We start from the raw sequence: 24,136 nt of genomic DNA on the forward strand, positions 1-24,136 counted from the left end.
CGTTCGGACAATGTTGAATGCGTGTTCAAAAAAGTTGATCACTTATTTAAAAAATGTTTTTGACATATACAAAAATATAGAGTGAAAACAGAACAAACATAAGAAAAAACAAAAACAAAAAATAAAGAAGAAAAAGAAAAACCAAACAAAAAATGGAGAAGAAAACCAAAAAGCTAAATAAACCAAAACATGAAAAATGAAAAAAAAATGAGAAAGAAAAAAGAAAAGAGACATCCCTAAGAAAAAGAGAAAAGAAAAACAAAACCAGAGAAACCCACGCTCATTTCGCCTCAACTACAAACCGTCTTAGAGCATCTCTAGCAGACCCCTTATATCACAGACCCTTATATTGCTTTTACGGTTCATAGAAAAACCGGTTTTAAGGGCTGGCGCAGACATCGGCCGAACAGACCCCGTATAATCAACCCGTAAAAAAGAATATTCTCTGAATATACTTCTTCCTCTTCCTCTTCCTCACGCCAATTTGAAATCGACCGCCGACCGATATGCGGACGATGAAGACGCAGGGCGGCCGCGGCGCGGGCGGAGGCCAGAGCGGCCGGGGCGGCGCGGGCAGATCGAATGACCGGGGCATCGAGCTAGCGGAGCCACGGGCGAGCGCAGCGGCCAGGGCAGAGGGCCAACGGGCGAGCGCCGCAGCCAGGGCCGAGGGCCCGCGTGCAAGCGCGACGGCCGGGGCGGAGGGATGGCGGGCGAGCGCGGCGGCCGGAGCGGACGGCCGGCATCCAGGGACCAGCCACGGGCGAGCGCGGCTGCCGGGGCAGGCGGCCGGCATCGGGGACGAGCGGACGGGAGCGAGCCATGAAGGTTTGATGGCAGTTAGACTCCCGCCAACGGTCTCTCGAGTATATAGGGCCCCTTCAGTTTGGCTCTGAAATCCTTATTTTTACGGTTTCAACAGGGATGTTTTCCGCGCCTTTTAATTTTTTTTACGGGTCCAGCGTGTTTATAGTGTCTGATCGGACATTTTTTACATGAATCCGTACTTTAATAATTATTTTATGAGTTGAGGCATTATACGGAGTCTGATAGAGATGCTTTTACTTTGACCAGAATACCATTAGTAACCCCGTGGCTTGCACCATCAAGGACATCATGGTTTTTTTTTTCTCAAAAAAGGACACCATGGTGACCATGGTTAAAGTCCGCCTGTGTCGCTTCTTTTTCTCTATTTTCTTTTGAAGTGGGCCGGTCCGTTACTGCTGAAGCTCGCAGCGAGAGTTTTCTACGGGCTCGCTTAATGCGAGAAATATCATTCGGGTGTCGGTAAATGTTCAGGGCCAGATTTTTTGGACGGTTTAGAAAATAAGCTGCCTCTCCCCAGCTTAAAAAATAAACCGTTTTCAAAATTCATGAAGACTTCTAGATTAGTAATTTCATAACTAGTTCAGAAACTCCAATAAATAAGGAAGGGGGCTTATAACAAAAACTAGGGAAGAGGCGGCTTATTTTTTAAGCCGCCAAAAAATCTAGCCCACTAGTATCATTTGTTTTTACATATGAGCTGGATTTGAGATGATACAGACAAATGGAGCGTGTTCGGAAAGGCCCATTGAAATCGTGTTCGAGGGGCTGGCTTATGGATGCCCTTTACTAACACAGAGTTCTCAAAAAAAAATTACTCAGAAAAAAAAACTAACACAGAGTTCCGCTAAAAAAAACTAACACAGAGTCCATGGCAAGCACATCACGGCCGCGACCACGACCCACGCGCGCCACCGCCGGCATAAATTAGCGGCAGGTCGCCTCGCTTCGGCTCCACACCGCATCGAAAAGAAATAGGGTTTCTTGCCGGTCGCCGCCCCCCTCCTTCCGCCGAGGTCCGCCCGGTCAACCCCAGATCATCCCCAGTAAGTCTGTTTGTTCCACAATATGCACTATTCAAATCGTAGCACCAATCTTTTCCCTGATGTGTTTTTACTGACGGTGACTTCTCCAATTGGTACGCGGAGGGATGTCGGCGTTTGCGGTGAAGGGATCGCTGCGAGGACCTTGCTTCTCGGCGGCCGGCCTCTCCTCCGGCCAGAACCCTCGAAGCAGCAGCTTCTTCGATCACCCTGCGCCGCGGAGCAGCGCTGCCCCACTCCCGTCCATGGTCTGGAGCACGGGCAGCGACCCAAGGCATGGGAAGCTCAAGGCCAAGGTAAAGAGTAGCGCCGCCTTTTATTTACTATGTTCTGGAATTTGAGGGACGTCTAGGCAAGATGGTGAAATTTGGGGAGTTAATTGGACAGAGGAGTTAATATTGTATGAATTGCAGAAGCTTTGGATGGTTTGAGCTAGGGTTCCGAAATTTTGAACAATTTTCATGCTATGTATATTGCACCATGTATATAGCCTTTTCCACTACAATTTCAGGGATTATTTAGTTAATAATCAATGCGGCAAAATAGATTACTAAATATAGTTATAACATTGTCTTGAAGGCAACTGAGTGGATGCAGCCAAATGATGATTATCGATATGATGCACAACCATCACAGAGGCCCACAGATTTTATTTGCCAACCTGGTCCAGCCATGCACATCGACCTTCTCAACAGGGAGCGGCTTCGTTATCCAATGGTACTTCTTATACATCTCAGTGTCTTTTCTTGTATCTTATAGTTTGCGCTGAATTTGCAAAGTTATGCTCAATTTTGCTCCAAAGTAAAAAAGCTAGAGTGATTGTTGCTCTGAAATGTGTGGCAGACATCGATAAGTATAAAGTAGGAGTCTACTCAGTTAGATACATACGTCTATGGAGTAGCCAATACCTGATTATATGAAGGGGCTATATGTTAGTTCACTTGTATACAACACGGATAGGGACATTTGGAGCATAATTTATGTTCAAGCATGACTCGTTTATATGCACAAGAAGTTATGCAGGGTATGTAATTTTGCGACAATGGCAAGGATAACGATCAAGCTTAGTTGTTCTTAGAACAATAGTTCATTGCATACAAAATCAGATAATGTTGTGTGTATGTGTGGCGAGAGGATCTTTGCCATAATAATCTAACTTTGTCTTGAAGAATCCACAATCTTGAATACATCACTGTGGGAGCACTTGAATGTGCAGCGATGAAAAAAGTGTCTATGGGAGTCCCTGTAACTAATTGTTTAACTGGTTGTGTTGTTGCGTTGGTCATGCCTCTTTGAACTGCTGCCTTCTACTAACACTAAGGATATTAGTCTAGTTTTTTGTATGTTTTTGTATTCCAAGGTCAAATCACTACGTGTTTTTTTGCATGTGTTCGACAAATACACCCTCTTTTAAAAGAGAGAATTGCATCTAGTGACTTTTAGTAGTGCTTGCCTAGATTGTAAGGTGATACTTGGAGAGAGTGTTGTCCCTTAGCATAAGCTTTTGGTGGCTGTCTTCCACTTTCGGATTCGTGTCCAGCGGGATAAGCGCGGCAAAGTCGCTAGAACGAAGTGGTGGAAGTCAAGTGGGAGGCAGCTGAGGCTTTCAAGGAGAGGATCATTAAGGAGGGCCCTTGGGAGGAAAGAGGTGATGCAGGCAATATGTGGATGAAAATGACAACTTCCATTCATAAGGTGGCTTTAGAGGAGTTTGGAGTGTCCAGGGGAAGCAACCGTGAAGTTAAAGATACCTGGTGCTGGAAAGATAATGTCCAGAAGGCTATTAAGGAGAAGAAAGATTGTTTGAGACACACACACCTGGATAGGAGTGCAAACAACATAGAGAAGTACAAAGTGGCAAAGAAGGTCGCAAAGTGAGCTGTGAGTGAAGCAAGGGGTCGGGCGTATGAGGACCTCTACCGGCGCTTAGACATGAAGGAAGGTGAAAAGGACATCTATTAGATGTCCAAGACCTGAGAGAGGGAGACTAGGGATGTTGACCAAGTCAAATGCATCAAGAATGGAGCAGATCAACCCTTAGTGAAGGACTAGGAGATTAAGTATAGATGGCGGGAGTACCAAGCTGTTCAATGGAGAGAATGAGATCTCTACCATTGAACTGGACGACTCCTTTGATGATACCAACATGTGTTTTGTGCGGCGAATCTAGGAGTTGAGTTCAGCTAGGCTTTCAAAGGATGATAGGAGGCAAGGCGCTAGGCTCTTATTGTATCCCCATTGAGGTGTGGAGAGGCCTCGACGACATAGTGATAGTATGGCTAACTAAGCTTTTCAACCTCATTTTTCGGGCAAACAAGATGCTAGAAGAATGGAGGCGGAGTATATTAGTACCAATCTTCAAGAACAAGGGGGGATGTTCGAAGTTGTACTAATTACCGTGGAATTAAGCTGATGAGCCATACAATGAAGCTATGAGAGAGAGAGAGTCATTGAGCACCGCTTAAGAATGACAATTGTGACCAAAATCAGTTTGGTTTCATGCCTGGGAGGTCGTCTTCTTGACGCGACAACTTATGGAGAGATATAGGGAGCAAAAGAAGGACCTACTTATGGTGTCCATTGACTTGAAGAAGGCCTACGATAAGATACTGCGGAATGCCATGTGGCGGGCCTTGGAGAAACACAAAGTCGCAACAAAGTACACCATCCTTATCAAGGACATGTATGATAATGTTGTGACAGGTGTTCGAACAAGTGATGGCAACACTGGTGACTCCCAATCAAAATGGACTGCACCAAGGGTCGGCTTTGAGCCCTTGTCTTTTTTGCTTTGGTGATGGATGAGGTCACAATGGATATACGAGAGATAGCCCATGGTGTATGCTCTTTGTGGATGATGTGGTGCTAGTCGATGATAGTCGGACGGGGGTTAACGTAAGTTAGAGCTATGGAGACAAACCTTGGAATCGGAAGGTTTTAGGCTTAGTAGAACTAAAACCGAGTACATGAGGTGCAATTTCAGTACTACTAGGAATGAGGAGGAGGTTAGCCTTCATGGGCAGATGATACCTCAGAAGGACACCTTTCGATATGTGGGGTCAATGTTGCAAAAGGATGGTGAACCAATGAAGATGTGAGCCATCGAATCAAAGCTGGATGGATGAAGTTGCACCAAGCTTCCGGTGTTCTCTATGACAAGAGAGTGCCACAAAAGCTAAAAGGCGGGTTCTATAGGACGACGATTCGACCTGCAATGTTGTATGGTGCCGAGTGTTGGCCGACTAAAAGGCGACATGATCAATAGCTAGGTATAGCGGAGATGCGCATGTTGAGATGGATGTGTGGCCACACAAGGAAGGAATCGGTCTGGAATGATGATATTCGGGATAGAGTTGGGGTAGCACCGATTGAAGATAAGCTTGTCCAACAGTGTCTGAGATGGTTTGGGCATATTCAGCACATGCTTCCAGAAGCTCCAGTGCATAGCGGAGGCTAAAGTGTGCGGATAATGTCAAGAGAGGTCGTGGTAGACATGACAGGAGTCCATAAAGAGAGATCTGAAGGACTGGAATATCACCAAAGAACTAGCCATGGACAAGGGTGCGTGGAAGTTAGCTATCCATGTGCCAGAACTGTGAGTTGGTTTCTCTCTAAAAAACCATGAATTGGTTTTGAGATCTGATGGGTTTTAGCTCTAGCCTACCCCAACCATGAGTTGATTATCTATAGCCTCCCATGTTGATCAATATGTGCTTGTGACGATTGTGTGTATTTTGATGACATTGTGAATTTTTAATGTCATTCTTTGTGTTTATTACTAACATCAATCATATATCATGAGAACATGAATGTTATTATTAACATTATTCTCTTCTGTTGAGTCAAATAAATCTTGTACCTGTCTTGCTATTAGATTGCTGAAAACTTTAGAGTTGTTTCATCAGACTAATAAAGCTAACTAGAACTGTTTCATAAATTTCAAGTTGGAGAGAAAGAAGCTAGTCGTTGCAGACCAGGTTAAGAAGCGTCCGACGAAGGCTCTTCAGAAGTGTGCTAGAGATTTTGCAGATGGGCTGTTAGAGTACATTTTCTCAGAGAATGAGAACTACAAATACGTCTTAATTGCCACTAAAGAGAATGCCAATATGCTTATGAAGGAGGTTCTCTCTCTGTCTATCTGTCTCTCTGTCTCTCTCTGATATCTCATGCTGGTATAATTAGAAATGCAAAAGGACCGCATTCTAATGCTGTTATAATTAGAAATGCTAAAGGGCCGCATTTTGTGTTGTCTGTACTTCCCTATTCATACATGTTCAGCCCAAATTTGGCCTTTCTTGCAGTTTACTTGAGTAGTATGCTAGACTCTCACTGTAGTTACTTAAAGCTACTGTATAAGTAGAGATATTTAATGATTTATTAAGTGTCTACATAACGCCGCCATAATACCAAAGCCATCTGAATGCCCTTATTCTTAAAGGTTCCTTTTGCATTGTTCTGAAGCCTTATAATTCATTTTCTGTGATTCCACTATTTTTTGTAGTAATTTAATTATGATTCGTTCATACCCTGTAACTTTGCAGGGTTTTATTTCTTCTTATGCCCGAGATGAAATATTACATGGTCTTGAAAGGATTAAAAAGGACATTGAAGAAGGAAGATTTCAGTGGAGGGATAATAAAGATCTAAGGACTAATATTATTGACACACTCATTGATATAGTTGGAGGGCCAGCCAAGAGACTGGATAGAGTGATAAGTCATTATGTTCAACTGCTAACAGTCCTCCAATCATGGTGTCATGATTCCATTGATCAAGTTATTTCTCAAACAAAAGAACTCCAGGTTTACTCATGCACACAGCCTGTTATTGCCATGACCATGTTGTTTTTTTCTATAAAAAATCCATTGCTACAGAATTTGTGACTTACTTTTTATTTTATATTTCAACTTAGTCATTAATTCCATTTTTTAGTGATCCATATCTAGAAAGGTATACTCAGATAATTTTACATACTGCCATAACTGAAGTGGTTACAACAGGCACATAGCAAGGCAATTTATATGTTGGCGTAGAAAATTTTGCTACCTAGCTACTTCCTAGCAGTTTTTTATGAAACCCACATGCCTATTTGGATTCTCCTAAATATTTGTGGGTATACCAGAATGCCTAGTTGTTGGAGATATTTGAATCAATTTTCACTTTGCACAGTGCACTAAATTATCCCTTCCAGTTTTGTAAACCTTAGCTGATCAGCCTTGTCCCTTGGTAAAGGGGGTAGCCATTTTATGTGGGCAGTGGCAAGCTAGAATGGTTGGGTTGGGTGGCCTTGGTACAAGAAGCAAAGCAGAATTGTATTACCTTATCAGTTGTTTGAGCAATTGAGCACTAATTGATAGATGTTATTACAAATGTATTCGACTGTTTGCTTAGTTGTTCTTCTTTTATCGCACTAAAATTTATATGTTGAGCTCTAGCTACATGAATGGCCTCATCCAACTTGAGTACATTATCCATTTCCCAGACTGAGCTTTTTTTGCTAGCAATCAGAAATGGGGGATTGGTCCTCCCTAGCATATGGAGGCGTGCAAACTGGATTCTACTTGGTGATGTGGTATTGTCGCAACTTGAACAGGTACCATCTCATAGATTGTCAGATTTATGTAAGGGTTGTAATACCCATGTTGTAACATAAAACGGATTTTGTTTAGCTCACAACTTTAGTGAGCCTTTCCTTTTAAAATATGGACAAGTGCATTTTTTAAAGTTTTGTAAAATTCCATAAAAATCCCCACATGTACATGTGAGCATAGGAATCTGCAAAAAAAATATTATTTGTGGTCTGCATGGAACACAAGAAAGATAGATTATGACCTTAAATATAGTAATAGTAAACAGTGCTGCTTCGAATTAGTTTTCTAACTCACAAAAACTACTTCTTCCCATGAAAAATAACACTAACACATAATATTACAATATTGCATATGTTCTCTCTTTTTTCTTGTAATTTGTTTTTTTCCTCGAAACAGGAGAGGTGTGCCACATTTCATTAAGTAGAGAGAAAAGAGTGCAAAAGGGAGGGTCAAAACAATCCCCCACCCCCTTTAGGGCTTGTTCAGTTTAGGTGTATTTGAAGGGGAATGAGAGGGATTAAATCCCCTACAAGAAAAAATCCTGCAAATCCCCTCAACCCCCTTGGGAGGAGGTTTAACTGAACAGGGCCATGAGGATAAACTGCAAGCCACACATAGACTATTACATAAGCAGAATGTCAAACGACGGATTAAGGGGACGTTTGGTTCTAAGCCTTACATGCCACACATTTCTTGGTAAACTTGCCTAAGGTTAGTTTAATAAAATGAGAGCCACAAGTTGACAAACTTAAGGGAATCTTGCCATACTTTTGAGTGTATGTGACGTGGGACCCTAGTGTGGCAAAAAGCATCCTGCCTAAGGTGAGGCTTGAACCAAACACCCAGTCCGGGGCAAAGGGACGAAGGAGAAATTCCTGGGCGCATGGGCTCCACCAAACGGTACTCTCGTTTTGCCACTGTTTGAAGGATCAAATAAGCATTTGGAATGGTGCCATTGAAGACGCAATTATTCCGATGCTTCCAAAGCTCCCAGGCTAACCCTTCCGCAGTTCTTTAGGAACGCCCTTCAGGACTTGGCAGCACCAGCTTGAAAAACGGACCGCTGGAGGTTGTGGTGTTGCTGCAACCAGCCCCAGCTTCTGAAAAATTATCAACCAGACCCGCCAAGCAAAAACACAAAAGACAAGTAGGTGTTGAATTGTTTCCGCAGCTTGATCACAGAGGGCAGACTGCTGGGTGTGGTAAACCACGCTTAGTAAGAGGATCAGTGGTCCAACACCGGTTGTTTAAACCACACCATATGCAAAATTTACAGCACAGCGGAGCCCAACTTTTCGAAATTCTCTTCCATGGAGCGAACTTGATGGATCCGAGGAAATACACGTTATAAGCAGACTTACTGGTGTAGGAGCCCGACTGCACAAGTATCCATTTATGCTGATCAAGAACGTCTTGCTGAAGGACCAGACCATCAACCAAGTCCCAAATCCGTAGATACTCCACTATAACCTGGACAGTGAGAGCCCCTCTGATATCTTCCACCCATCTTCTATTATTCAGGCCATGCTTCCTTGGTCTTCGAGGAATAAGCTTGATAAGATAAGGAGCCAATTCAGTAACTGTTCTGCTCTGCAGCCACCGATGAGACTAGAAGTTGATACTCTCCCCATTACCAAAGAGTTTCCACTGCTACACTGAATGAATGAAGCATGAACATTGTGTGGTACCTGAATAGGCAAACCAGCCCAATGTTGAGAGGCATCAGTTTTCTTGTAGCCATAGCCACTGAGGGCGTAGAGCACAACCTAATGTTCCAAGTTGTGGATGCCCAAACCACCATATTGAAGCGGCCAGCGAACCTGTTCTCAAGAAACAAGGAAATTGCCACCATTGGCATTTTTTCCAAAGAAAACCTCTGCCCATTTCATCAATAGCATGGCTTGCCCATTTGGGAAGGTCGAAAGCCATCCTTAAATAGATGAGAATAGCAGTTAACACAGCTCAAACCACAGACGAACAGCCTGGTTCATGAGAGAGGTTATCTGTTATGCGTTTTTCCCCTCCAGTGCTTGGGAGCCAAAAGCAGTTTCCAAACCTACAACACTTTCTTTAAGCCGCATGCTTTTTATTCAAATCCATATATGGGCTATGTATGACCAACAGACTAAAACTGCTTATATCAATGCTTAAATAGCATTTCTACTCCCATTAGTTGGCATATCCATGTGAGTGGCTCTGTCCCTCCTGCAGTCCCCCCAGTACTATCTTTGGATAATGCATTGTATGCTACTGTATCCTTTGAAGTAAGATATATTTCTGGAAAATCCTATATGACGCACGTTGCGTCAAGCTGTCGAGGCTTCGCACAAGCTTCACAAGCGAGCGACGCGATCTGAGCCGGCCCGTTAGTGGTTAGCGTAGCTATTACGTGCGGGTAGTTGTTTCCTTTTAGGTTTTTTTCCTTTCTGTTTCTTTTTTTATTTTTGTTTTTGTTGTTATCTTTTCTGTTTCTTTCTTCTTTTTTATTTTCTTTACCTTTTCTGTTTATTTTTTAAAAAATGCAAATTTTAAAAAATGCCTAGAATTCAAAATTGTTCGCAAATTTCAAAATATGTTCGGGGTTTTCAAAAAATGTTAGTGTTTTCAAAAAAATGTTCACAAATTTGAAAAAATGTTTGCGTTTCCAAAATGTTTGTAAAGTTGAAAATTGCCATATTTTCAAAAAATGTTCATATTTTTCAAGATAATGTTCGCGATTTGAAATTTTTTCGTATTTCTAAAAAAATGCTCGCGCTTTCAAAATAATGTTTGCAATTTCGAAAAATGTTCAAAAATTCAAAAAAAAAATCGAAAACATAAAAAATGTTCAAAATTTTCGAATAAATGTTCGCGTTTTCGGAAAAACATTCAGTTTTTGAAACATTTCATATTTTTTAAAAAGTGTTCGTGCTTTCAAAAAACATTTCGAAGTTTGAGAAATATTCATTTAAAAAAATGTATTAGCTACAGTACTCCTACAGTGGCGTTTTACCCAGCTAGAGAATGTCCGTACGAGATGGCAGTTCTTAAAGATGTGTGCTGCTTAAATGTCACCAAAGCTTGTTTGGTCTGTTGGCTATTCCGAGCAAGCATGTGCATTTACCCTTTTTTGTTTTTCATGCCGTGATACAGTGCACTACTGGGCCGGCCCAGGTCAGACTCCCCTGTGCGTTTGCTCGACAGTATGTCGCAGAACGCGACACATAGGAGGTCCCTATATTTCTGCCAAAGGAGCCTTGCAGTGTTGCATGACCCATTCTCTGCCATGTTCAACTCACAAGTTTTCACTCTATAACTTGTGTACTGCAAACATAAATTGTTGATGTGGATATCTCCCATGTCATGGAAACCTGTTAATCTGATAACATTATTTATTTAATTGGTGTAAACAGCTTGACATGGATGTCTCTCAGCTTGTTAGTTGTAAAAACAAGATGGATTCTACACTACAAACAGCTCTCCCTTCAGACAGCACCTATTGTTCTATGAACAGGTAAGTTAACTATATATTTTCCCTCGACTTTTCAATTTATTTCTTGTTCTGTCAAGTTCTCTTCTATGGAATGGACTCTTGGGTGTAGTTCTGCTTGCTCCTGTATATTTTAAGTGTTAAGCATATGGCAAGGTGCAGCTGATTGTTACTATACTTTTGAGAAAAAGGCAAGCGCATTGCCATTCAGTAAGACATAGTTAGAAGTGTTATCTACAGAAAAAGGAATCCCGAGGGGCAAAGAACCACAGCACCGGCAAAGCCTAGAATGCTGATTTTTCATCGCATGTTGGATAGAAGCACTGCTTGGTCCGGGCTTAGCTTCCCTTGAGAATGGTTCATAAGTTGAACTTGAAAGCTATAAGAGGGAGGGTATATATATAACTCTAAAAGACGTGTGAGATTTTCTAGAGATGTTTGAGTATAGTATGTTATTGAATTCCTAATATACTGTTAAACCATTTCATAAATATTTATATTTCTAATTCCTACATGTGAGCTTTCACCTCTGTTTGTCCATAAATATCATTGTTTGCAATAATAATTCGAAATTTCAGTAAGAACTGAGAAACACAAACACCGAGAAAGATTGCCTGAGGCCGTGATAATTAAGTGTGTTTATTTTCACTAAGAGATCCTAAATTACCCTGTTAAGTTGGACCAAGCGATTTTCCATGTTTTTTAAGGTTTAGTTCAGTTGTTTTAGAATGGTTCTCTAACTGATATGTTTTAGTTATATTTAACTTAACTCAATCTGTTTGATCTGGAACTGTTCCAGTTTATGTAAGGATCCACGTCGCATACACAATTTCGCTGTGGAATTTGGAAATTTGATTGTTGGGGACATCTCCCGCGATCTTTCAAATATTGGATTGGAGCTGAGGTCATGGATGGAGTTGCACTTGTTGACACCAAATGATAAAGTGATTGAAAGTTTTTCGCTTATGCGAAAGCAAATGCTGGATCTAGATAATTTAACAGCCACACGGAGCGCTTATCCTATCTACAATCCTGTTGAGGTATAGCAGCAGAAACTACTACAGTTTGCACCTGTATCTTGTTATGTTCTGCAAGTGAAGCAACTTTCTGAAACAGGATAGCAGCAGGCGATTTTTGGCAAGCTTTAGAAGTGTTTCAGAAATACTTAAAGCAGCCAAAGAATTTGCAAAACAATCATCTTTTGATCATGAAAAGGCTCGAACCTTTCTTGCGCCAAGAGATAATTTTGGTGCTTCACAACTAGCTGAATTCCATGCAACTAAGGTACATTTTATATCTATTAATTTACGTCCTCTATTCATCTTACGTCTTTGTTATTTGCAATTTAGAGCTAGAGAAGTTAGCTAACTGAAAATGGAGCAAACCTTGTCCTATGTAGTTATTTTGTTGTTGATATCATTAATAAAAGAATCTTGGATGGATAATTCTGCTGTTTCTTTCTATTAAATGCTAGCTGGTTTTAATTTTAAAGTTGCACCTCTGCCATTAACAGCCTGAAATATTTTCTTCTCTAAATAAATGAATCAAATAGTGCAAATGTGTAGTTCGTGGATCATGCGTACCTTGTTATAATAACTAGCAACCTGTATGGATGAAAAATAGAAGATATAGCATTTTGACAAGAAGCAAATTAAGGGAAGGGTTTATTAGAAAAAAATCTTGTTTGGGCAGTTTGTCCATTGATCATAATATGTAGTCTAATTTTCTTCTGGGACCACTGGTTCTGGTTTTACCAGACTGATAGAATTCCCAATTTGTTTGGATTGCCTTCCTTTCAAATAATAAGATAAATTCTATTAATTTCTACAGGAAATATCACAATGTGGTCTTCTGGCCTTCTCTTAGGAAAATTTCCCCATTCTTGACGAAGTAAATTATATGAATTAGTTGCATATACTAGAAACTTGATAACAGAATTAAATTCATATGTATGGAACTTTGATTGTACTTTTTGATCATTATAAAGCAGTATTTTAGTGTTGTTTCTTTTCTGCTGTGCCAACCATCTTTGTAGGGTTTCAGCCGTGCTCTTAGCATTTCCATGACTACATTGAACCTTTCTAGTACAATTTATGTATGATAAATTATTTTCGTTTTATCATTGACACAATTCTGTGTACTTCTCATCAAAGCAGAGTCTAGACGGTCAGAATAAAGATGAAGGAGGTAGTGCTATCGAGAAGCAAAATTTCATATTACATAGCGATGATACAATGAGGAAATTGCTCGATTGGCCTCGACGCCTTCAGTCGGAGAAAAATAACTAATGTTTTTTACTTGAAACAAACAGTCGACACAGTTATTTATTTTCTTTAGGTATTTGAAAGAGCCATCCTTGTGGCCCTGTATTATGTGATGTGTTCAGCAAGGATTGGTTTATTCTGCGAGGAGAGTTTTCAGTTTTTCTAATACATGTTGGTTTGATCTATCATCAGGTGGAGCATGATACATTTTTTTTTTGTTTAGTCTAGGAACATGATATAGCTAGGTAAAGGAAAATGTTAAGACAACCTGGAGGTTCTCCCCTTATTTTTTTCTACCATATTCGAGAAACTCGAAATGGCAAGGCCAACACCAGGGTCTACTTTTGTTTGGGGCTCGAAAGGAGGGAGTGATGAAGGCGCTGCCGTCGACCTCTCTAGAGAGGGGCCAGAGCTGGACGATGACATCTTAATGTAGACGAATGATGCCCTAGGATGGCATTGTAGTCTATCATAAATTACCACAATGGAAAATCATACACCATGATAACACGGTGCCTATAAAAAATCCTGATGGACAAACCACTCGTCAAAGGTAAAACTAAACCAGCAAGACCTTCCCACATATCTCGTTCTCAGGGCACACCTGATGAGCCAGACGTTGGGTTAGCCAGCCATCGTCCAGTTTGGACCAACATTCATGAGAAGCACTGGCCCGGTTTGTTGATTAATTATCCACAGGGCTAGCAGGTCCTTATGCAAATTTTAGTTGTTATTACGAAAATTTAAAATCAAAGTCGGGCCTTGCGCATAACCCCCCCCCCCCCCTCCCTCGGAGCGCTTATCATGGAACATAACACTTGTATTACAAAAACTAAGGTGACAAGAGTGGAACAAAACACCAAACAAAAAAGTCGAGCCTTCCACCCTTTATCAAGTATGTAAATGTTGGAACAAAGTCCCTGTAATCACGGCCTCACATGCTGTTGTCATGTGCCGCCATCTCGGAGCCACGACTCACTACCAGTGCGGCAAGCGCAGGTGACCAATTAGTGCGAGGGGAGAGGAGGGGCAAAAATGCTAGACTCACGGAGTGCTAGCTCACAAACTTTACATATTGTCATGCAAAATTTCGTTGGAATTTTTAAACGTGGCCAGAATATGAGCGGCGCCCAGCCTGTAAAATGTAGCAAAGCTTGAGAGCAACTCTAGTAGACCCCGCATCCCGCCCCGGCCCGCAAAATAACCGCCAAAATGCGGGCGGGGCGAAAAAACCTGCCCGATCAGACTCTGTATCCCGCCCCGGTCCGTAAAATTTTTTGAGGGGCGCGGCAAAATCTCGGCCCCAGCCCGTGTATTCGCGGGTTTCTCCTTCGCCGCTGCGGTGCCCTGCATATAAGCGGAAGCGGTTGGTGGGAGACATTTTCAGCTCGCGCTTTCCCCACCAACCACCTCCCCTCTCCCCCTCGTGTCGCCGCCCAAGATTCCGGCGAAAGCAGCCGGCAGGAGCTTGCCGAAAGGCCGCCACATGCACGAGGCCTCCTCTCTCCCTCCTGCGCCGGCGGGCCGCCAAATTTGCGGATCTGCGGACCTTCATCGCCGGCCGCTGGTGGCTGCGCCAAGCGAGGGAGTGGTCGGGGAGCATCTCTCGCAGCCCTGGCAAGGGCGCATCGCCGCATGCATGTACGGTTCGTCCTCCCGATGCCGCCGATGATTTGCGGGCATGGATTCGTCCGGTCGTCCACCGGACTCGGCGCTCGCACAGCGGCTCTGTGACTCGCCGATGCCGCTCATACAGTGCGCTGACTGCACACGGACAGTGCTGTGGCTAACTTTGGGCACGCCGAAGCACCCCGGATGGGTGTTCTTCAACTACGAAAACGACGGGGTAGGTGCACTTGCGGTAGCTCATTTTGATAGCTCATTCTTTGGTTCAATTGCGGTAGCTCATTTCGAACATGCTCATTCATGTGTGTAGGAAGATGGATGCTCATTTTGGTTTTGGGAAGGCGAATACATTGATTTATTGATAGGAAGAAACTTAATAGACGTTGACGCACTCCTTAGAAGAATCGAAGGTAATGATGCGGCTGCATGCGCAATTAGAGGGGAAGCAACATCTACTTTTTTCGAACCAAAGATGAAGAAAGAATAATGCAAAATCAAGAATCCGCAGATAAACAATGAATGCATGGAGAAGATATTAATCCAACTAGTGGGAGCAGTTATGGAAGTTGGAAATCTTCTAAAATGCATACTTATAGTTCGTGTTTTCTTTGGTCTTGCTATTCTAGCAAAGATTTGGTGATGTCTTATGTATCCAATGTTATTGAAAAAGCAAAAAATGCATTATGTTGGATCAAATTAAAATGCAAATTTAGATTTTCCGGGCCGGGAGGAGCTGCGTCAGATCAGACCCCGCAAAGCCGACCCGTAAAAAAGCATATTCCGTGAATATTTTTTTTACGGGTCCGTTATACGGGGTTTGTAACCGAGGCCGTCCGAGCCGGCCCGCAAAGGCGTTTTTCCACGAACCGAAAACACATTTTGCGGGCCGGCGAAATGCGGGGTCTGCTAGAGTTGCTCTCAGGGGGTTTTATTGGAGCCTCAGAGCAACTCTAGCAGATAGGGGCATACCAAAAATAACTGTTGTTTTAGTGTTTTGCGGCCAAAAAATGGCAAGATCAGATACTGTGAATAAGCACATTATGGGTGTGTCTAGAGCACATCTACATATGCTCTAATTATTGCACATCTAAATGAATGAAATAAGTATAGAGAGAAAGAGAAAAAAGAAAAAGAAAATATCTACATGAATCTCAACATAAGATCAATGACATAGGATTTAGATGTGCAATACTTATAACACATCTAGATGTGGTTTAACAAAATTGGCACATTATATAATATGTTTTTTTGCGGCAAACTCAAAACTGGACCACTCGACAGGCCAATAAAAATTACAGAAACTCAAGTATATTCATACTAGCCTACCATTCAAATTTCAGCCAATTGAAGGCATCTATAATAGAGAAAGTGGCAGCAGTTAACAAGTAATAGATATTTATTTTTAATACGGGGCATTTTATCTAGAGGCACGACAAAAATGGGGCATTTTATCAATTGCAATATAAGACGGGGCATTTTGACTAGGACAGAGCAAAGGTGGGCAAATGATCAATTGGCCCAGACCCCAGCGTATGAGAGCATCTCCAGCTGTGTCTCAGAAAGACCTCTACATATGATTTTTTCACATTGACGCCGAAAAAACGGCTCATCTCAGAAGCCTGATTTTCGCCAACCTGAGCCGAAATCAGTGTCAGCGGCCTCAGACCGAACTCGGCGCGCTGGGGGGCGCCCGGGGACGCTGGGGCGAGCGGTTTTGACGCGAAAGAGCCGCGGGCCAGCCGCGTCAGCGACACCGCCCTCGTCTTCCCCCGACGCATCGGTTTCCCACGGGGAATCAATGGCAAGGCTGCCGCCGATCAGCCTTGCCATTGATTCCTCACGGGCGGTGCGTCACGGGGCGGCGCGCCGACGCCTCCCCTCCCTCGCACGCGTACACACGTGCGCGGCGCAGCTATATAAGTCGGTGGCCTCCCTCGCCTCTGGCCACACCAGCCCCAGCCGCTGAGCTCTCTCTCTCTCTCCTGTGCGCCGCCGCCGAGCCTCCCTCTCCCTCTCCCGCACGTACGCCGCCGAGCCCTCCCTCTCCCCTCACGATGGCCGAGCGTTACCCCGGCGACGAGGCGGCGGCCAACTGCTTCGGCCGCCGCTCGCTCCGCGAACAGGAGTCGAGGCTCTTGTTCCAGGCCAACATCCCGGCGCCGCCGGACATGCGCGCCGGGCCGACGGGGTGGAGGCTCAGCAACGGGGGAGTGCCCATTCCCCCGTTGCCCGACGCCGTGGCGCGCCCGGGCTACTTCGCTGACGAGGTGGAGATCATGCGTGCCTCCCTCACCGACGAGTAGCGCGCCCTCCCCCAGTACGCCGCCGATAATCACGCGACGTGGGCGGCGTACTTCGAGCGTCGCCAGCAACAGAGGCTGGCGTCCACCAACGGGGCGCTGGTGGTCGGCGGCTCGAAGACAGCGAGGGGCGCCACCTGTGGTGGGGCGTCCCCGGCCGCACGCTTGAGGGCGTGCTGACGCACCTCGAGGGCGGCAACAACCCGCCGCTGGCCTACCCTCCCCCGGCGAGGGCGGCCACCCCGTCTTACCGCCGACGCGTCGGGCAATGGATGCCTAGGAGGTTCGGCTCCTCCTCGTCGTCCTCCTCCCACTCCTCTTCCCACTCCTCCGGCTCTCCGGCGCTGCTCGGCGTCAAGGCCGAGCCCGCGACGGAGACGCCGCTCGGCCGGCGCACGCGCAGCGCCGACATTGTCATCAACGAGGGTGGTCGGCATGCCTCCTCGTCGGCTCCTCCGCGCTTCATCAAGCCAAAGATGGAGCCGGGTCTCCCCGCCGTGAAGACGGAGCACGGCGACGCGGAGCTCGACGATGACGCGACCCTGGAATGGGCGCGCAAGGACTCCTTGAAGATGGCGAGGAAGCGCCAGCGCGCCGCCCTGGCGCGGTTCGAGCAGCGCCGCCGGGGCCGCGACGAAGGAGGAGTCGTCGTCATCGAGGACAGCGACGACGACGACGCGCTGCCGCCACCAGTCCACGTTCGGGACGCCGGTCAGGGATCCACCAAGGACGGCCACATCAAGAAGGAGAAGCCCGACAACGACGACAGCGACGACGACGGTGGCGACGACGGCGACTACTCGGCGTTCAACGACTTTCTGTTTTAGTTATATTTGCTATGTACCGCTGAACATTTTAATATATGCCGAATTTGGCCAAAATTTAATCATGTTTAAACGAATTCGCCGAATGTTTTTTTAAATATGCGCGTCTGGGGGCGATCCTGGGCCGGCAACTGGAGACCAACTCACCCCCATACCTTTTTCTTGCGCCGGCTCGTCTCATAAGGCGATTTCAGACGCCCCCTAAGGACCAACGGCTGAAGATGCTCTGAGAGGGCATTCTTTTTTATCCTCCGCCTCCTGCACCTCAGCCGGCCCTATCCTCGACGCGACCTAACCGTCGCACCTCCCCAGGCAGGTTGCGCGTTGCCATGGAGCCCTCGGAGCCCCCCGCACCCAATCCCGAGGCCAGGCCGCCTGAATTGAGTCCGCGTCCGTCCCTGCCTACCGCCACCAAGACCACAACCACGGCGCCAGTGCCTCTAGCCCCCCTGACTGGCCGCCACGACGGCCATCCAACGCCCGTCGCCACGTCCGCGCGCCACCGGTTGGTCACCTCGCGCTCGTTGTCGCGTCCCGCGCCCTTTCCGCTCCAGTGCTGGCCTCGCGCTCTTGCTCCGCGGGAAGCCATGCGCCATGCCGCATCATTGGGCGGTCACGCCAGAGGACGTCGCTGGCCTTTTGCTGCACTAGTTGCGCGCGCCGGGGAGGGCGCTGCCTTGTTGCGGGTCGTGGCGCCCTCTGCTCATGCTAGAGCGTTGGTCATCGTTCGCCCCGTGAGCGGGCACGTCGTGGCCAAGGGCCTTCCGGGTTGAGCCGTCGTGACACACGTTGGAGGGCGCCGCCGTGTCGTGTCAAGCGCTGGGTGGATCCGCCGTTGCCATGGAGCTGTCGAAGGCATCTAATTGAAATTTAGGTTTTGCTTTCAGGGTGCTTTAATTTGTGCTAATTTCCAGGGACCCTGTTGTAAGTTCAGCTGTTGACTAGTGGGCTTCGCAAACAATTTTTACAGGATCCGTTCTGCCGGAACGCACACCATATCATAGAAATGTTTTACAATATACTGGAAACTGTTTTTGTATTGCGAGACTTTACGGTATCTGCTAGAGTTGCTCCGAGACTCATGGAGGAGCTACGTACCCTCGGACTAGTAGTCCTGATATATCTTCACATTGATACCCTAGTGAAAAGGTACACATTATCATCCAACATATATAACGGTTTAATATTGTGAATCTTAATTAGTTTTCTTCTTTTATAAACCACTATAACTCACAGAGGTCATTGCTTGACCAAGCATGTTAGTATTTCACTACGCCTTATTTAATCTGAATTTTTTAAACTATCAACTCTGGATAGTACGTACGTACAAAAGAACGTAGGTTGCCCCCACCCAACCAGAAAAAGAACACACATGCACACACACCAAATAAAGCATGCATTTTTTACACGGGAGAAGTGCATGCTTTTGTTTCAGTGAAAAGGCAAGTTTGATCGGAAAGCACAGCCTAGAGTAAAAGATAGAAAATTAGAAGCTGCCCCTTTTACATCTCACGCACGTCCGTTTGGAGTTGTTTCAGTTGAAGTAGACATTATATTCCACCGGATCATTAAAAATGTAAGCAATTATTTAGACAATCGAAATTTTGACGCGGTGTAAATAATATAAATTGTTACATTTAACACAAATTCTGGTTAAATCAGTTCCGGGTTTTAGAATTCGAATTGTTGTAGAAGCAGTGACGTGCTAGTCGACATAAACGGACCAAATCTAACCACCTAAACTCGAAAAAAAAGCATGACCATGACAACAACAAATAGGACGACGGGAACAATGACAAACACAAGAGTAGCAAAAACATAACCAAACCAATCTTTAGGCTGGAGCACCCATTCACACCGAAATCGGCCCCTGGTTGTAGCCATGGTGAGTTCCTCTCTAGATAGGCTCCCAAACACATGAAATCAGAGATATGGAAGGAGAGCAAAGAGTGAGGAGCAGAGCAGAGGAAGAAAGGAGTGCTCGCACAACCACACGGTCCCTCGAGGCCAACACACGAACGACAAACTTAGAGCTCCGAGTGCAACCCCTCAAACTAACAGAAGCAGGGGGAGGCATCACAAGGAAATGTCTAGTCCATTCACAACTGCCTAGATGGTGATGGTCAAGGTGTAGTAAATGTTCTTTCAACGGCGGCGAGGGGTGAGGAGGTGGTTGAGAGGGAAAGCGATCTGGCTAGCACTCGTATCGCCCGTGAAGATGACATGGGGGCTAATTATGTTCCCCCTCCGATACAAAATAAGTGTCATAGTTTTAGTTCAAAACAAGGCCAAAAAATTATGTGTATCTTCTCCATTTCTGAGAATTTTGAAAGGGCAAGGCCAACATCATGGTATACTTGGACAATGATATTGACAGAAACATATGTCCTCAAGGCTCTTCCAAGGAGGGAGTGATGAAGGTTTTGCCGTCGACCTCTCCGATTGGACTGCAGACCAGAGCTCCACGATGACGTCTCCAAATAGGCGAATGATGTGCCATGGAGGCATGCCATTGGCACCGACTAGGGCCTAAGCAAGTTTTCATTTGAGCAACATCTCACAAGTCACGTCGTGTTGGTTACAACCACATCAGCTCCAGCAAGGATGGCTCAAAAACTGTGTGTGTAGGACGGTGGATACACAACATCCCGCAGCCACAACATCGCACGCTGTGATTGTGTGCCTCCATCTTGAGGGTTTTTTCCCCGCTTCCAAGTCTCCTGGAGAGGTCGACCCTCGGTCTAGTAGTAGTACTGGTATATATTCATTCACATCAATAGCTTAGCGAAAAGACACAATTACCACCCAGCTTATAGAAAATGTTCAATATTGCCAATCTTAATTTCTAGTTAGAGCTTATTACTCACATAGAACGCTGATCAACCAAGCCTGTTGTCGTATTAGAGCTTATTTAATTTGAAATTTTGAATGCATCAACTCCGAATGCACGTGGTTTGTCAAAAAAAGCATGCAACTTTTTTCGTAAAAGAGTACAACAGAAATGAAGGAAGAATTGGTCTCCACAATGACTCTGTATGCTTTTGTTTTAGGGTTGAAACAATTCCTTATTTAGCACTATCTTAAATTTTGTTTCCTTATTTGACACTGAAAAACCTTTTCTTCCTTATCTAACAACGAGTCTAAATTTTATGCCTTTTATAACACTTTCGTCTATTTTAAGCCTAAAGGACATCTGAAAAGACCCTTTTGCCCCTCATGTGATATGTGTGTGTACGAGAAAATAACACAGGCACACAACATCAGTGCGAGGGCAGTAGCATGCAGAATTCACACACAGCAACACGCACACACGCATCACACACACGCGCGCGCGCGCAACACACTCACAGGTAGCAACACACACCACTAGTAGAAAACAGGGCTTTGGTCCAGGCCGGGTCAGCCCATTAGTCCCGGTTCAGTCTAGAACCGGGACCAATGTGGGCATTGGTCCCGGTTCGTGAGCCCAGGGGGCGGCCGGGCCACGTGGGCCATTGGTCCCGGTTCATCTGGACCTTTTGGTCCCGATTGGTGGGATGAACCGGGACCAATGGGCCTCGCTCCTGGCCCACCACCATTGGTCCCGGTTGGTGGCTTGAACCGGGACCAAAGGCTCCCCTTTAGCCCCGGCTCATGTCACCAACCGGGACCAATGAGGTGCCTATATATACCCCCTCGCGCAAGAGCAGAGCACAGTGCTCTGTTTTTTCTGGCCGAGGGGGAGAGGGCTTTGTGGTGCTCTAGCTCACCTCCTATGCACATGAGGTGTTCGATGGAATGCCCGAGCCACACTACTTAAGCTTTCTCCTCTCGAAGCTCGACCTCCAAGCTCCATTTTCCTCGAGATTTGTCTAGATTTAGCGGTCCGTCACGCCCCGTCCCCGTCTTCACCACCGTCGATCACCCGCGCCGATCTCATCACCGACACCACCGTGGTGAGCCTCTTGTTCTTATCTTCTTTCTGAAAGGAAAAATATTCTTACTTGTATGTTTAGATAGATACTTGTATCATTTTCTTACATTTATTATTGCATCTTATATAGTGCGATGGTTTTGGTATCCGCCCCCGTCGGCCCTCGTCATGTCTATGATTCGGATGTGGTATGTATATTATCTTTATAACTATTGGTTCATTTATTGTTTATGAAAATTATGCCGACCAACGTGACATAGATTTTATTTATCTAGGATGTATGTGAATCGGAAATGCCAACCGACCCTATTGTCGAGAGGTTAAATTTAGTTGAAGAAGAAAACAATTTGTTGAAGGAAAAAAAATTAAGGAGGAGAAGATGATGGAGTTGCATGTTGCGGATGTCGTCGATGATCACAAGATCAAGATGGATGCAATGCGCTTGAAGATTAGAAAGATTAAAAAATATGCCATTCATACCGAGGCTTGATATCATTATGCCGTTGGATCAATTGTTACCTTGGTTGCGATTATGATCGCATTTGTTTTCGCATTGAAATGTTTTACATAGTTTCAATGTATGGTTTAATTAATTAGATGCTCTGGAGAGCTATATGTTGTTAGATGAGAACTATGTATGCACTTTGGTTTTAATGTGATGATGAACTTCTATTAATTTGGACACTTAATTATATATAATGCACGCAGATGAACCGGCAATGGATGTACGGTGACAGACACACCCGCGAGTACATTAAGGGCGTGCATGAGTTTCTCGATGCGGCTGAGGCAAACAAGCAGAATGGTTTTATGTGTTGTCCATGCACTGAATGTGGGAATACGAGGTCTTACTCTAACCAGAAAATCCTTCACTCTCACCTACTTTACAAGGGTTTCATGCCACACTATAATGTTTGGACGAGGCACGGAGAAATAAGGGTTATGATGGAAGACGGCGAAGAAGAAGACTACGATGACAACTATGTGCCCCCTGAATACGGTGATGCTGCAACGGGGGGAGCTGGTGAAGATCAAGAGGAACCAGACGATGTGCCCAATGATGCTGCAACGGGTGAAGCTGCTGAAGATCAAGAGGAACCAGACGATGTGCCCGATGATGATGATCTCCGTCGGGTCATTGTCGATGCAAGGACGCAATGCATTAGTCAAAAGGAGAAGCTGAAGTTCGATCGCATGTTAGAGGATCACAAAAAAGGGTTATACCCCAATTGCGAAGATGGCAACACAAAGCTCGGTACCGTACTGGAATTGCTGCAGTGGAAGGCAGAGAATGCTGTGGCTGACAAAGGATTTGAGAAGCTACTGAAAATATTGAAGAAGAAGCTTCCAAAGGATAACGAATTGTCCGACGGTACATACGCAACAAAGAAGGTCGTATGCCCTCTAGGATTGGAGGTGGAGAAGATACATGCATGCCCTAATGACTGCATCCTCTACCGCGGTGCATACAAGGATCTGAACGCATGCCCGGTATGCGGTGCATTGCGGTATAAGATCAGACGAGATGACCCTGGTGATGTTGACGGCGAGCCCCCCAGGAAGAGGGTTCCTGCGAAGGTGATATGGTATGCTCCTATAATACCACGGTTGAAACGTCTGTTCAAAAACGAAGAGCATGCCAAGTTGATGTGATGGCACAGTGAGAACCGAAAGAAAGATGGGAAGTTGAGAGCACCCGCTGACGGGTCGCAGTGAAGAAAAATCGAGAGAAAGTACTGGGATGAGTTTGCAAAGGACCCAAGGAATGTATGGTTTGCTTTAAGCGCGGATGGCATTAATCCTTTCGGGGAGCAGAGCAGCAATCACAGCACCTGGCCCGTGACTCTATGTATGCATAACCTTCCTCCTTGGATGTGCATGAAGCGGAAGTTCATTATGATGCCAGTTCTCACCCAAGGCCCTAAGCAACCCGGCAACGAAATTGATGTGTACCTAAGGCCATTAGTTGAAGAACTTTTACAGCTGTGGAATGAAAACGGTGTACGTACGTGGGATGAGCACAGACATGAGGAATTTAACCTTAAGGCGTTGCTGTTCGTGACCATCAACGATTGGCCCGCTCTTAGTAACCTTTCAGGACAGACAAACAAAGGATACCACGCATGCACGCACTGTTTAGATGACACTGAAAGTATATACCTGGACAAATGCAGGAAGAATGTGTACCTGGGCCATCGTCGATTTCTTCCGACCAACCATCAATGTCGAAAGAAAGGCAAGCATTTCAAAGGCGAGGCAGATCACCGGAAGAAGCCCGCCA

General features: G+C 45.2%; 1 protein-coding gene and 1 long non-coding RNA gene across 3 annotated transcripts; both read left to right on the forward strand.

Annotated features, from left to right (window-relative positions):
* Nucleotides 1-1,705: 1,705 nt before the first annotated feature.
* LOC125556387 (argininosuccinate lyase, chloroplastic) lies at nt 1,706-13,380 on the forward strand. 2 transcript variants are annotated; one of them, XM_087521366.1, is made up of 10 exons: nt 1,708-1,871; nt 1,974-2,164; nt 2,448-2,585; nt 5,813-5,989; nt 6,410-6,670; nt 7,351-7,461; nt 10,852-10,952; nt 11,728-11,968; nt 12,045-12,212; nt 13,085-13,380. In XM_087521366.1, exons 2-10 carry the CDS (start codon nt 1,976-1,978, stop codon nt 13,214-13,216), a joined length of 1,518 nt encoding a protein of 505 aa, XP_087377492.1. In that variant the 5' UTR covers nt 1,708-1,871; nt 1,974-1,975; the 3' UTR covers nt 13,217-13,380. The 2 variants fall into 2 exon arrangements, with proteins under 2 accessions (XP_087377493.1, XP_087377492.1); XM_087521367.1 differs by lacking the exon at nt 5,813-5,989 and having other exon boundaries at nt 1,706-1,871.
* An 8,168-nt stretch (nt 13,381-21,548) lies between these two features.
* On the forward strand, nt 21,549-22,218 carry LOC147972223 (uncharacterized). The gene is made up of 3 exons (XR_015603392.1): nt 21,549-21,877; nt 21,986-22,043; nt 22,131-22,218. It is a non-coding gene; the product is annotated as an uncharacterized LOC147972223 (long non-coding RNA).
* Nucleotides 22,219-24,136: the final 1,918 nt, after the last annotated feature.

Source organism: Triticum urartu, chromosome 5A, assembly GCF_056163025.1.
Source record: "Triticum urartu cultivar PI428250 chromosome 5A, HENAU_Tu73, whole genome shotgun sequence".
Classification (NCBI taxonomy): Eukaryota; Viridiplantae; Streptophyta; class Magnoliopsida; order Poales; family Poaceae; genus Triticum; species Triticum urartu.